The following is a 14,233-nucleotide window of genomic DNA, read 5'->3' as shown; positions in this document are numbered from 1 at the left end:
ATCCGTTTTCATAGTTTTATTTCATGTGATTAATATACTTATATCTGTTTTCTGCAGCTTTCTATAATGTACGAATAAGTATTTGCCGGATCCACACAGAATAAGCATAGCACAAAACGGCCGGTGTAGACGTGCCTCGAGCACCGCTTCGGCCGAGACGTGACCACATAATAAGTAATAGTATTATCATACAGAACGGCCACGCACCGCCCCGCCCCGATTCGAATGACCTCACCCCGCGGCACCAGATTGACGACCTGTAGCCGACAGCTCAGTACTATTTTTAAGCACACTACCCAGGTAGCAAAATGACGTCAGCAACGTCATAATGACGGCATTATTACATCATAATGACGTCGCTGACGTCATAATGACGTATTTATGCTACTGGGGTATGACACATGACGCGTGTACAGACGTGCCGTTCACACATAGAAACGCAAGTGATTTTTGATGTATAGCGTGTCCGCCCTGTGATTTCGGTTAATGGATGCTTGAATGCCATAGCTCTTGAAAAGAGACAAACAGAAATTTCAAAATGACGTATAGGGAAAAGCGATTATCAACAGTGTTTATTAAGTCGTCAGTTATTTTTACCAGGTACGCGTCTATTCAAGGCTTACTCACACAATGACGCATGTTGCGTGTACAGACGTGCCGTTCACACATAGAAACGCAAGTGATTTTTGATGTATAGCGTGTCCGCCCTGTGACGTGCGTCGGGCGGGCACGTCTACACTGGCCGTTTTGTGTGCGAGAAAATTGCCTCGTGCGTAAACTCGCTCTGTTTGGACCGGGCTATTTACATATATTAGCTGTTCATATATTTGGTGATAGATGCTTAGTAGATTTAGGGATATAATATACAGTAGATGACGGCCAGGGTATGTCGAATGGTTTTTCTGCCTTTGGACATTAATGGCCGTCATATGTGTCTTGGTAGAACAGCACAAATAATGTATTTTGTCCGCTTTTACAGTAACTAGAGTGCTCTTATGCCAACAATCATCATCTCGAATTTTAGTGTTTATAAGCAGCTATATTAAACATATTAAAAACGGGTCACTCACGTATTTTGAGTCGAAAACGCTCGACATGTTTCACTCCGTACCGAGTAGCGTCATCAGGAGCTTGCGTCGACGGTGACGGACCGGCGCAGACAACGCAAGCTCCCGATGACGCTCCTCGGTACGGAGTGAAACATGTCGAGCGTTTTCGACTTAAAATACGTGAGTGACCCGTTTTTAATATGTTTAATATGTCTGTGTCTCACGGAAGTTTTGTTATTTAAATTATAAGCAGATATTCACATCACCACATGTTATCAGAACTTTATTTGACCAACTTGACCGTTTGCACAGTCAACTACAAAGAGGTGTAACCACTATTTTTCACTTTATTACAATGTAAGGTGAAAAAGTGGATACATCTCTTTGTAGTAGACTGTACGACATTTTTTTTAGTACCGAGTGTTTTCAGTTTTATCATAGAGAATCAGTAAGCATAGTGCTCACTCTGTATTTTTTATTTATTTATTTAATTTTTATTGCACAAAAGAAATACTTGTCGTACAAAAGGTGGACTTAATGCCAAAAGCACTCTGTACATCAGTTTTTAACTATGTCTATAAACTGTTTGTGGGTCAAATCTTGCAAGTTAAATTTGACCCACTTCCCGGTTTCCGATGAAGCTGAAAATATCCATACATATGTAAGTCGGGTGACAATGCAATATTATGGTACCATCGAGCTGATCTGATGATGGAGACAGGAGGTGTTAATAGGAACTCTGTGATAAAACAACGCAACCTAATTGTGAGAATTGGCTCGATAAGTATTAGTTGCCTGTGGAAAGAAAAGTAAAGTCCGCGATAAAAGCTTGTACCAAAAATGAATTTTTAGCCAAAAACGTATTTATTTTACGATTAGTTTAATTTAAAAACGCAATAACTGTCAAGTTGGTGGTAAATTGGTCAAATAATATATTGAATATACATTTTTTGACAGTTATAGGCAAATATAGCCGCTGCTTTTTTATTCAGAGCACAACCCGAGAGATATATTTTAATAATATACCTAATAATGTCATTATCATGTCTATAACACAAAATGTTATCATAGTAAGTAAAATTTTGGTGCTTTGTTTTTAATTACGAACTTAAGTTTAGAAGAGTTTTTTTTATTTACATATAATATATACAAAAATTTAAAAATATTGTAAACGTTATAATAAACTGTGTAATCATTTACCGAGTTTAAATCCGCACCCAAGCTAGGTACCTTTTTTTAATATAAAATTTGCACTTTTTTTTATGCAGTTTTTTTTTTAATTTGATGAATAATATTAAGCTTTACACTGATTTAAACTTTCACAATTTTTACTCATTATTATTCAGCAACGACGGGACTCCTCCCCGTCCTCGAAACGTCGGAGGTAAATTTAAAACTTGTTTTACGCGATTAGGTCCCGTCGTTGCTGAATAATAATATTAAGCTTTGGTGGACACAGACCCTCTTATTTGTTCTATCAATCATGCGCCCATGATTTTGATCTCTTTGCCAGTAATAGCTTTTTTTTTATAGTTGCTCAAGATTGATTTTTTATTCAAAAAATGTCTAATTTGGCTTGATTTTTTTACGTCTTTTAGTTATGTTGTATGTTTGAAATTAGCATTTTTATTTACGTTTTGCAAAATTTTTAGAAATTTTCTCATAATATATAAAGTAAGCTTTTCAAAAATAATGGGCACCGACAGTGTTTTTCATGTCATTATGTTATTACACTTATGTTATTCCGCTACGTCATGACCTATAAATGACGTCACTTGTACGTCGCTGACGTCACTGTGCTACCTGGGATCTGTGTGCTACCTATCCGCATTGTACTAACGTGGCTGCCTACGCGTATGTTATTCCCACGTGCACTGTGACGTAAGTATATATATATATATATATATGATCGTGATAATGACACAATCATTGTTTACATGATATAAAGTAAATTTGAGTAAATTTTATTTTCACGAATTTTCCAATGAATGCCTGCAAGATTTGCCGATTTCGTTGAAAAAATGTGACGTCACACCGGGGGGGGTTTGCCAAATGTGACCAAGTGTGACAAGGAGGGAGGGGTCAAAAAACCTAGAAATTCGTGTGAAGTAATTAGTGGATGAATCCGTATCCGTTCTCGTATTTGGGACTTCTACAAGCGAATAATTTTTAACTAACTTTGGGGTTTCACTTACGTATTTTTAGTCACTCGCGCGACATGTTCCGGAGAGCCTATTATAGGTCGCTATACTGCGCGCTGCAGTACGTGACGCCCGCCCGTCGTGACCGCTACTCACTCAGGCACTGTTAGTGCTTGAAAATGGAGACCTAGGCTCTCCGAAACATGTCGCGCGAGTGATTAAAAATACGTAAGTGAAACCCCAAAGTTAGCTAAGTTAGGTTGTCTCACGATAGTTTAAATTCGAATATTTTTTTAAATATAAAATCTGACTGGCGCCGTAGTTTTTGTTGTCTTATTCCGGCAATTCTTAAGGGGCCCACTGATTACCAGTCCGCCGGACACTCAAACTGTCAAATTTTTGTTCTAACTGACAGGCCGATATCGTCCGGCGGACTGATAATCAGTGGGCCCCTTAACTGGCTCAGTGATTTAAAAAAGGATCTTGGCGTCTGACACAAGAGAGCGCCACTCTGCCCTATTCTGCGCCACTTCACGTCAGTTGGGTATTCCGAGGGCGGACAGGTATTTTAGGGCTTCATCACTTCAGCGGTATGATAACATTTAAATATCATAATTATATAAATACTAGCTTATGCCCACGACTTCGTCTGCGTGGAATAGTAAGTAATTTGGGTAGCTTACTTTTTATCCAATCTACTTTTTATGATTTGCCATACAAACTTCCACCCCCCTTTTCACCCCATTAAAGGATGATTTCTGGGATAAATTCCCGGGACACAAACTATCTCTATACCAAATTTCAAATTAATCGGTTCAGCGGTTTAAGCGTGAAGAGGTAACAGACAGACACACTTTCGCATTTATTATATTGGTATGGATATAGTTACTAGCCTTTGCCCGTGACTTCGTCTGCGTGGAATCAGTAACAGCAGCTAGAGCAAGTTTAGCGCCTGAATAAAGTGCAATAGCAATCATTCAATTTGAGCATAAACTTAATTTTATTGCTTGACATCAATTATCAGGCAATTCATTAAATCTCTCAATTCCCCCTCCCTTTTCACTCTCTTTAGGAATGATTTCCGACGTAAAAACTATCCCATGTCCTTCCCGGAGTCAAACTACCTCTATGCCGAATTTCAATTAAATCGATTTACCGGTTTAAGCGTGAAGAGGTAACAGACAGACAGGCACACTTTCGCATTTATAGTACTAACTTTTGCCCGCGACTTCGACTGCGTGGAGTTAGTAATTTGCGTAGCTTATTTTTTACCTAATCTGCTTTTTATCGATTGCCCATACAAAACTTCCTCCCTCCTTTTCACCCCCTGAAGGATGACTTCTGGGATAAAAACTACCCTATGTCCTTCTCCAGGACTCAAACTATCTCTATGCCAAATTTCAACTAAATCGGTTCAGCGGTTTAAGCGTGAGAGGCAGACAGACAGACACATTTTCGCATTTATAATATTAGTATGGATGAGTATACATAGAATGGATGTTAGGCGTGTCAGAGTTACATTACGCTCGAAAAACATAACGAGTAAAAGGTACGAGACGAGAATATATAACTTCGTAAAGACCGGCCTTACGAGCACTACGAATGGGGCCGATACACTGGAGTCAAAAACGTAATGCCGGTCTTTACGAAGTCATCATTCGATCATTAATCGTTTCATCATTTGTAGTCCTTATGCATTTAATACGATCAATATTCGACTGCCTCGTTTAATATTCTGAATGCTGCATAAGGACTAGATATGATTAAAAGCATTATCAATTTTAATCTAATGATGATATTGAAAAGGGTGGATCAATAGTGAAATGTTGACGTGTTAAGTATCCGACGCACATCGTAGCCCCAGTAGCATTTATACGTCATTATGACCTCAGCGACGTCACAATGACGTAATAATGCCGTCATTATGACGTCCCTGACGTCATTTTGCTACCTGGGAGCGTACCTATACCTAATAGTAGATTGGCATGGCTTGGTTGGTTGGTATTTAAGCAAACTGGACAGAAAATGAAAATAAATAAATTTGCTGTTCTTAGAAATTACGAGATCTATCTTGGATAGGAAAACTACCTTCCAAGCAGCTACAATAGTTTATAACAAAACTTCTGTACTTATCTAATTGTAAAAAAAGGAATGTTTCCCAGGTGTAACGGCTGGGAGTCAAAACACAAGTGAAAAGTCCGAAATTATGCACAAAACTATATTATTTGAATTTAAAATCGAAAGTAGGTACACACACAAAAAAAATGAGCGCAAGAGACGTGCGGCTGGCGCGGAATCTAGTTCGGAACCAAAATCGGGTTTGTTCGGAAATGCATAGATGCACCCCGGCTCCCCGCACCTCTCTCAGCTCTTACACATTCATTCACGCGGTTAATGAAATAGTATTTTGCGTCGCGAACATACCCCCCCCTAGTGCTGCACTAGCAGCACTCATCCCCTATCGGAAGGTGAGCGACGCGTGTGGCAGATCTGGTAAGAATTCCCGTTCTGGTCTTAATCCTCACCATTCGGACCCGCCCATCTCTGCCTGGTATGACTTCTTGTACTAGGCCTCTGGGCCACACATTGCGAGGCCCGTCTGGGTCCACTATGAGTACGAGGTCTCCAACTTGCAATGGCCTCTGCTCTGCTTGCCATTTCTTTCTCGGCACCAGGTCAGGTAGAACCTCTCTCACCCAACGCTTCCAGTATTGGTCAGCAAGGAGCTGAGCTATGCGCCATTGTTTTCTTAGAAATAACTCTGATCCGTCAAATGCTCCCATGTGTGGTAGGTTGGATGATGTACCCACAAGAAAGTGGTTAGGTGTCAGCGTTTCCTGACTATTTGGCTCGACAGAAACATGGGTTAGTGGTCGGCTGTTAACAATACTTTCAACTTCCGCGAGCAGAGAGTTCAGGGTCTCCTCTCTAGGAGCTCGCTCTTTTAGTATGGTTTTCAGGGATACCTTCACACTTCGTATTAAGCGCTCCCATGCACCTCCCCAGTGTGGGCTAGCAGGGGGAATAAATGTCCATTTTGCCCCGTGGTTCATCGCTCCGTCTTTGAGCTTCTCCTCGTCCAGTTCCTGAATCGACCTTCTAAGTTCAGTATCGGCACCTCGGAGATTCGTCCCATTGTCCGAAAACAATTGTTGAGGCCAGCCTCGTCTTGCTGCCATGCGGCGCAGGGCCATGATGAAGGAATCGGAGGTAAGTGATGCGACGGTCTCCAGGTGTATAGCTCTCACCGTTAAGCAGGTAAACAGAACGCCATACCTTTTTTCTCGTCGTCGCCCAATAGTTACCTCCATAGGACCGAACAGATCTACACCACAGAAGGTAAAGGGACGTTGATGGTGAGCCAATCTAGCACTAGGTAGGTCCCCCATTCTGGGTATCTCTGGTTTACATTTTTTAAGCCGGCAGGTCATGCACTTAGATACAACGTTCTTAACGGTCGGTCTTAATTTTGTAATCCAGTATTTTTGTTTTATATTATTTACAACCAATTCCTGATATCCATGCGCGGCGCTAGTATGGTAATGTTTTACAATCAGGCGCGCCGTATAATTCTGACCATCTAAGATTGCAGGTCTTCTCATTGCCGGCGAAACATCTGCAGCCTCATCGATGCGGCCCGCCGCGCGCAAGACTCCATATTCGTCGAGGAACGGTGACAGGGTAAGTATTTTACTATTTTTATTAATGTGTTTTCCTTGTTTCAGGTCACTTACTTCTTGTCCGAAACTTTCAGCTTGTGAAGTTCTCAAAATTAAACTTTCAGCTCTCTCCATGGTAACATCTTTCTCAACGGTATGTTTTCTACATTTGTTTATAATGGTAAGTACCATATTAGTAGACCTAAGTAGGCGCAACCACGAAGAAAACCTTGTTGGGTCCGGCACTGGTAAGTCAATTTCATTATTTTGTATAATATTTACACATTCTAAATCAGCTGTATTTTTTATTTCAGGGTTCAGTACATCGGTTGGCCAGTCACACTCATCACGTCGGAGGAAGGTAGGTCCGTGAAGCCATTCGTTTTCCAAAATGCAGCAGTCATAGTTTTTTCGCGTGCCCAAGTCCGCTATGTTTAATTTTGTAGGCACGTACCTCCATTCACTAATGAGCGTCATCTCGTCAATCTCGCCTAAACGATGCGCTATGTACGGTTTATAAGTACGAGCGGCATTCCTTATCCAATGCAAAGTACAACTTGAATCACTCCAAAAGGTTCGTCGCTCGGCCTTTATCTTATGTTCCTTTGTTATCGTATCTGCTAAGCGAGCAGATAATACAGCAGCTTGTAATTCCGCCCTAGGAATTGATAAGGTTTTAGTAGGCATCACACGACTTCGGCTAGCTATAAATGCAACGTGTATTAATCCATTGCATTCCCATCTCCAGTAAGCCACCGCGCACATAGCTATAGATGAACTGTCGCAAAACAGATGCAACTGCAGGTTTGTATATTTATTATTTTCATTCAATTGCAGCGGCGGCGCAGGTGCAGATAACGATAAAGCCGGGCCGGGCGCGTCGCCTCCTAGCAACTGTTCGGTGTGCGTTACGCTGGCGGGGCTCGTTGCGGCGGCGTCGTTATAGTACCGGGGCAGTCTCACATTTTCTAATGATTTAAGTAGGTTCGTCCACTTGCACCATTCGTCGTATATATCGTCAGGTACACCTTGATCCCAAGATATATTTAATCGCCAGGTATCACGAATAATCAGTTTTCCTATGATAGTAATAGGCGATAAAAATCCGTAAACATCGAAAATCGACATCACAACGCGCAGCATAGCACGCTTTGTTGGCCTTTGTTGTCCATTTATAATACTTTCCGGTATTTTTTTAAACGATACGTCAAACCCCAAGGTATCATCATCTGGACGCCACAATAGGCCGAGAGTTCGCTCGCCGTCGTAATGCTCGCCGGTTTTGAACTTTACGGCCGTCTCACCTAGGGCTTCTTTTGGTAGGCTATCGAGTACCGCTGGGCTGTTGCACATAAAGTTGCGTATTTCAAAGTTTCCCTGTTTATGGATCATTTTTACTTCACGTATCAACTTGATAGCTGTTTCTTCATCTGGCACGCTGTCAATCCAGTCATCCATATAATGTTGCTTATATATAGCTTCCGTCGCTGATGGATATGATGACTCGAAGCGTTGAGCATTCTTGTTTTTGATAAATTGGGCAATAAATGGCGAGCAGCAGGCTCCAAATACTAAGGACGACATCACATACGTTCTCACGGGTTCTTCGGGTTCTTTTCTGTATAAGAATCGGAAAGCATTCTGATCTTCGGGTCTTATTTTTATTCGCAGAAACATGTCCTTTATGTCCCCAGATATGGCGATAGGGTGCTCGCGGAATCTGAGCATTATGCCGAAGAGAGACATGAGTAGGTCGGGGCCTTTTAGTAAATAGTCGTTTAGAGAAAAACCGTTCGTGGTAGCTGCGCCATCGAATACTAGCCGGAGTTTTGACTTATTTGGATTATCTACTCCAAAATGTCCTAAGTACCACGTCTTTGGCGTAACTTGAGTGTCGAGTAGTTCGTGCGCATAATTATTTTCGAATAAGTGTTCGAAACGTTCCATATATCTCTGTTTGAATGCGCTATTCTTTGACATCTTGTGCTCGACATTTTTTAAGCGTGACATCGCAAGGGGAAATGAGTCGGGCATGACACAGTTCACGTCCTTCCAGGGCAAGCCGACGTGCCACTTGCCGTCAACGAGAGTAGAAGTTTGCTCCAGCAGTTCACGAGCGCGTTCATCTTCGCTATTCAGCCGCGGTTTAGTAGAAATTCCCATAGAATCCACTGCAAAGTTACGGCGAACCTTCTCGTGTAGTTCATTAAGCAACCGGTTGTTCTCGGTGACGTCAGCATCGTCGTCATAAGTAGTTAAATGCAGGGTTGTAAACAGTGCGCGGTGTGATGACGTCACACCAGAGGGTACCCTGCCGTGTAAACAGTAGCCCAGCGGAGTACGAGTCACATATGGTTCGTCGTATGTACTCCCACCTATGATTTCTAACGGTAAAATCAAATGGTAATTATCTTGACCGATTAGTATTTCCGGTTTTTTATACTGTCCGTTACTTAAATATTTTTTATACTTTTGCACATGCGCGAACTTTTCACAATTAACTAAGTTCATATTTTGTGTAGGTAAATCAAGTTCATTCACACTGCGCGCGCTCAACGTAAACAGTTTTTTGTCACAATTAGACACCGTAATGTTATCTATCAGCTGCGTTTCGCACGATAACTCGGCATTGTTCCATGCACCACGCGCATGCATGTACTTGCGTCGTCCCTGCAGCCCGGCCCGCGCGGCCAGACCCGCTGTTATCATCGACACACTAGTACCGTCGTCAAGGACCGCGGTCGTGTTTATAATTGTTCCATTAGGTCCGTGTACACTTATTGGCACGACTTTTACTAACACAACACTCTCGGAGGTACAGTCAATACGAGTAACGACTTGAGTTTCGGTATTTTCCGTCTCGGGCGGTTCTTCTACCACGGGGTTGTCGCTTGATGTACCACGATTATTCGGAACGAAATGCAATAAGCGGTGATGCGTTTCGCCGCAGTTATCAATATCACACGCCGGCGCCGGGCACATCTGTTTATCGTGATGACGTAATAGGCACTTGTAACAAAGTCCAGACCGTTTTACGTAGCTCCAGCGATCTTTTGGTAATGATTTTTTAAATTTCTTACAGTCTGTGAGATTGTGATTAGATCCGTGACAATAACGACACTTAGTATAACTTTGTTCACTTTGTAGTAGTATAGTCTTAGCGTTGATATTATTGTCCGTGTATTTACGCTTAAAATTGTCTCTTGGAGCATAAATTAACATAACACTGCACTGTGATATTTTAATAGCTTCTTCGTTGAGGAAATCCGATAGTTGATCGAGTCTAGTCGTGGTGCTCGCCGTGTTGTGTGAGTACCGGTAGTCCGCCCATTTAGACAAAAGAATAGTAGGCAGTTTAGATAACACAACTGTGATTACACTCGAGTCTTCTAGGTGATTTTCACGGTTAAGTGCGAGTACGGCGGCAACGTAATTTTTAATTTTATTTGAAAACATAACAATGTCTTTATGGTACTCTGGAGCCACTGAACTTAATTTTTTTATTTCTTGTTTTATACGGTGCAATATAATATCTGGGTTGCCAAACTGTAGCTCGAGCGTAGACATAAGTACTTCGGGAGAAGTAGCCGTGATGAGTAACGCCTGGACTGCATCTTTAGCTGCGCCACGGAGACATTTTCGTAGCCGCCACAAGTTCTCGGAATCACTAAATTGGCACAATCGAGTTGATTCTTCGTATGCCATTTTGAACTGTAGCCATTCCATTGCGTCACCAGTGAACAGTGGTAGGTCCTTGGGTGTACTGATACGGCTTAGGAGCTTGGAGTTTTGTTTTTCAGAGATGCTAGTTGTGAGGAAATCTTTGAGTACATTAGCGAGCTGGTGAATTGGACCGTCGGTGCTAGCGTCGTTCTGTAACGCTAGCGGGCACGGCAAGCCTGGCCCCTCGAGACCCTCGTTCCGTTCAGTGACTGGCCGTGACTCCAATTCTTGCTGACTTCGCTCCACCCATTTAGCAACCTCACTGCGTTTGGAAACTATACTGGCGGCCTCCGATGAATGTGGACTGTAATCGTTATTTAATTCCGCTATCTCGGCTTCCAATCGCTTGTCGATCAACTCCATTCTAATTCGTGCTTTCTGTTCCGCGGCTTCTAGTTCCAGCTTCTTTCTGCGCGCTTCTACAGAAGATACCGAAGATTTCTTTGTTTTCGACATACTAACCGCGCGCTCAGATTTGCGAGTCTTTTCTGTCTTGACGGTACTCGCGATCACTGATGTCGTATCCAAAATCCGCTTTGGTGAAGTCGAAGGTTCATTTTTTTCTTCTTTAGCTTCAGTATCCTGCGGCTTATCGGTACCGGTCGCTTCTTTGTTAGAGGTACCCTCCAATTCCAACAGTTCTCGCTTAGCAACACGGCGTGTTTTAACATTTGACATCTTAGGCGTATGGAACATTAACGATCCGGCTCGAAGACCAGCTTTTGTAACGGCTGGGAGTCAAAACACAAGTGAAAAGTCCGAAATTATGCACAAAACTATATTATTTGAATTTAAAATCGAAAGTAGGTACACACACAAAAAAAATGAGCGCAAGAGACGTGCGGCTGGCGCGGAATCTAGTTCGGAACCAAAATCGGGTTTGTTCGGAAATGCATAGATGCACCCCGGCTCCCCGCACCTCTCTCAGCTCTTACACATTCATTGACGCGGTTAATGAAATAGTATTTTGCGTCGCGAACACCAGGTAGCAAAGTGACGTCAGCGACGTCATAATGACGTAATTATGGCGTCATAATGACGTCGCTGACGTCATAATGACGTATAAATGCTGTTAGGGAATTATTTACATATATATATATATATATATGCATGCAGGCATGGCTTGGTTGGTTGGTATTTAAGCAAACTGGACAGAAAATGAAAATAAATAAATTTGCTGTTCTTAGAAATTACGAGATCTATCTTGGATAGGAAAACTACCTTCCAAGCAGCTACAATAGTTTATAACAAAACTTCTGTACTTATCTAATTGTATAAAAAGGAATGTTTCCCAGGTAGCAAAGTGACGTCAGCGACGTCATAATGACGTAATTATGGCGTCATAATGACGTATAAATGCTGTTAGGGAATTATTTACATATATATATATATATCTACAAGTTATCTCTACTCTTTTTTTTTTCAGTGGGTGGACCTCATGGCTGGCGCCGCTTCTGCTCGGCGTCGCGGCCACAATCCTCTACCGCTACCTGTTCGCGTAACCTTCAAGCCGCCGAAAACGCCCATAGGCGTTCCACCACCGAAGTTATCTGAGCAGTGCGTAGCCAACGTGCAATCGTTTACGCTCCGCACTAACGCAGCGTACTACGTAGGTGAACAACAGGCTAACGCGATGCGGCGCGGGGTCAATCAATTCTTTGATACGTGTAGAAGTGGGCGGTGGGGTGTGGGCGACGTGGGCCCGCCGCGTTCGCGAGTTGTTCGCTTACGTAAGACGCAGCGTAATATGGAAGAGTCATAGAGAGATGGCTACATTGGCTATGATACTCTACGGAGCGTTAACTATTGACATGTTGGCTACGCGGCCTGGGCCATAGCGAAATTGACAATCGAAAAGTAGTAACGTGTCGGGACAGATACGGCGATACGGGCCGGTTCTTAATTTATGGTCGATTTTTTTTTGATTTCGATAAAATTTGGTCGATAGTTAGTTCCATTCTGCGCATAATAAGCCCAATTCCCTAAAACATCTTCCACTGAGTTACGAAAACGTACGCAACGGCAAACTTATACATTTTTTGTACCAAATTGGGATTTCGTATTTAGGTGTCTTTAAACCAACCAAATTTTATCCGAATGTAACGAATAATAAACCCGACAACAAGATAAATATCGGGCCATATTCTTGCGACATAAGTTTCAATTGGCGTTTTCTATAAACGATAGTCACTTGACCAGGCCACTGGCAACTTACATTATGATATGGGACATTTTCTATGAAAAGGGACCTTATTGTCGATGGCGCTTACGCCGCACAGCGTCGCGTAGTTAATAATGGCGTAAGCGCCATCGACAATAACGTCCCTTTTTGTAGAAAAAATAACCACATATAACGTACGCCGTCCTCTATTTGCCGTATGTTTGCATAAGTGTAAGACCTGAGTGGATGCTCGCTAGGCTCGGTGTGCAGCGTGGCGTCGGGCTCACAAGTTTAGTGATGTGAGCAGCGTGCACTAAGGCCGCTCCTATAAGTTTGCATTTGTTTAACATGCACGCTGCACGCCGCGCCCCGCTGCACGCTCAACCCGAGCGTCCACTCAGGCCTTACACTAAGCCAGGCCATCGCGCTGCTCCTCGCCACAGGGTGGACACGCTATACATCAAAAATCACTTGCGTTTCTATGTGTGAACGGCACGTCTGTACACGCGTCATGCGTCATAGTGTAAGTTGCTTAAAAATAGTACTGAGCGGTCGGCAAACGGCCGTCTATCTGCTGTCGCTTGGCGAGGTCATTCGAGCCTGGGCGGGGTGGTGCGTGGCCGTTCTGTATGATAATACTATTACTTATTCTGTGGCCAGGTGCCGAAAATGTCGATAGGCGTTCGACGGGCGAAGTTATTTGAGTTGGGGAAGCGATAAACTAAGGTCAGGGGCATACTTCAGGCAAGTTATAAGTATTATATCATGTCAACTATGAGTTTGTGACTAGCAATGTTTAGTCATGTTTTATTATTTATATAAATCGGCAAAGTACGACACTTTTACATCAGCTCAGATAATTTTTTCATATAAATATAAGACATAACATATTTATTTACAACATATTTAATGCAATGCCAATGGCTTTGCGCAACTAACACTAAAGCCGAGAACGCAAAAGTGCGTTCATTAAGCTAATTACCAGCCAAATTGTGGTATTTTCTATAAAAAGGGACCTTATTGTCGATGGCGCTTACGCTTATGCTCCGATATAAATACAATGCCGCGCGACGCTGTGCGGCGTAAGCGCCATCGACAATAAGGTCCCTTTTCATAGAAAATGCCCCAATTGTACTTTTCGCATTTTACTTTGTAAGTTTGTTGGGTTGGGTTCGATTTGATAGTTATTTATTAAGCAAGAATGTTTTATGGGTCATTCGGATCGGGCTGGCTTATTCAATCAGTTACTTTATTTACTTTTTAGCAAACTTCCAAAAGACCGTTATGAAGTGTGTATAAATGAATGATAATAGATATTTACCCTTAGAGCGTCTTCACATTGTTCGATCCGATATCGGATGTAGGATCCGACATCCGCGTAGGTCCCGCGGGGCCCACCTGGGCGCCGTCTTTAGCGGTCATGCACACTACAACAAGCATTATGCGATTTATGCGTTCACACTATACGCACACAAACAAATATTATCAGAACACTGATTT

The 14,233-nt window shown here is 42.5% G+C and overlaps 1 protein-coding gene across 1 annotated transcript in view; it reads left to right on the top strand.

The window, feature by feature from the left end:
• Positions 1-12,084, top strand: part of LOC134754739 (cytochrome b5) — a 28,417-nt gene extending 16,333 nt beyond the window's left edge. The window contains exon 4 of the mRNA XM_063691084.1: positions 11,999-12,084. Within this exon, the coding sequence (XP_063547154.1) occupies positions 11,999-12,074 (76 nt within the window). The 3' untranslated portion in view covers positions 12,075-12,084. The remainder of the gene's footprint in view (positions 1-11,998) is intronic.
• The last annotated feature ends 2,149 nt before the right edge of the window (positions 12,085-14,233 follow it).

Source organism: Cydia strobilella, chromosome Z, assembly GCF_947568885.1.
Source record: "Cydia strobilella chromosome Z, ilCydStro3.1, whole genome shotgun sequence".
Classification (NCBI taxonomy): Eukaryota; Metazoa; Arthropoda; class Insecta; order Lepidoptera; family Tortricidae; genus Cydia; species Cydia strobilella.
The sequence above is the reverse complement of the archived record's forward strand: the minus strand, read 5'-3'. Positions and strand labels throughout refer to the sequence as shown.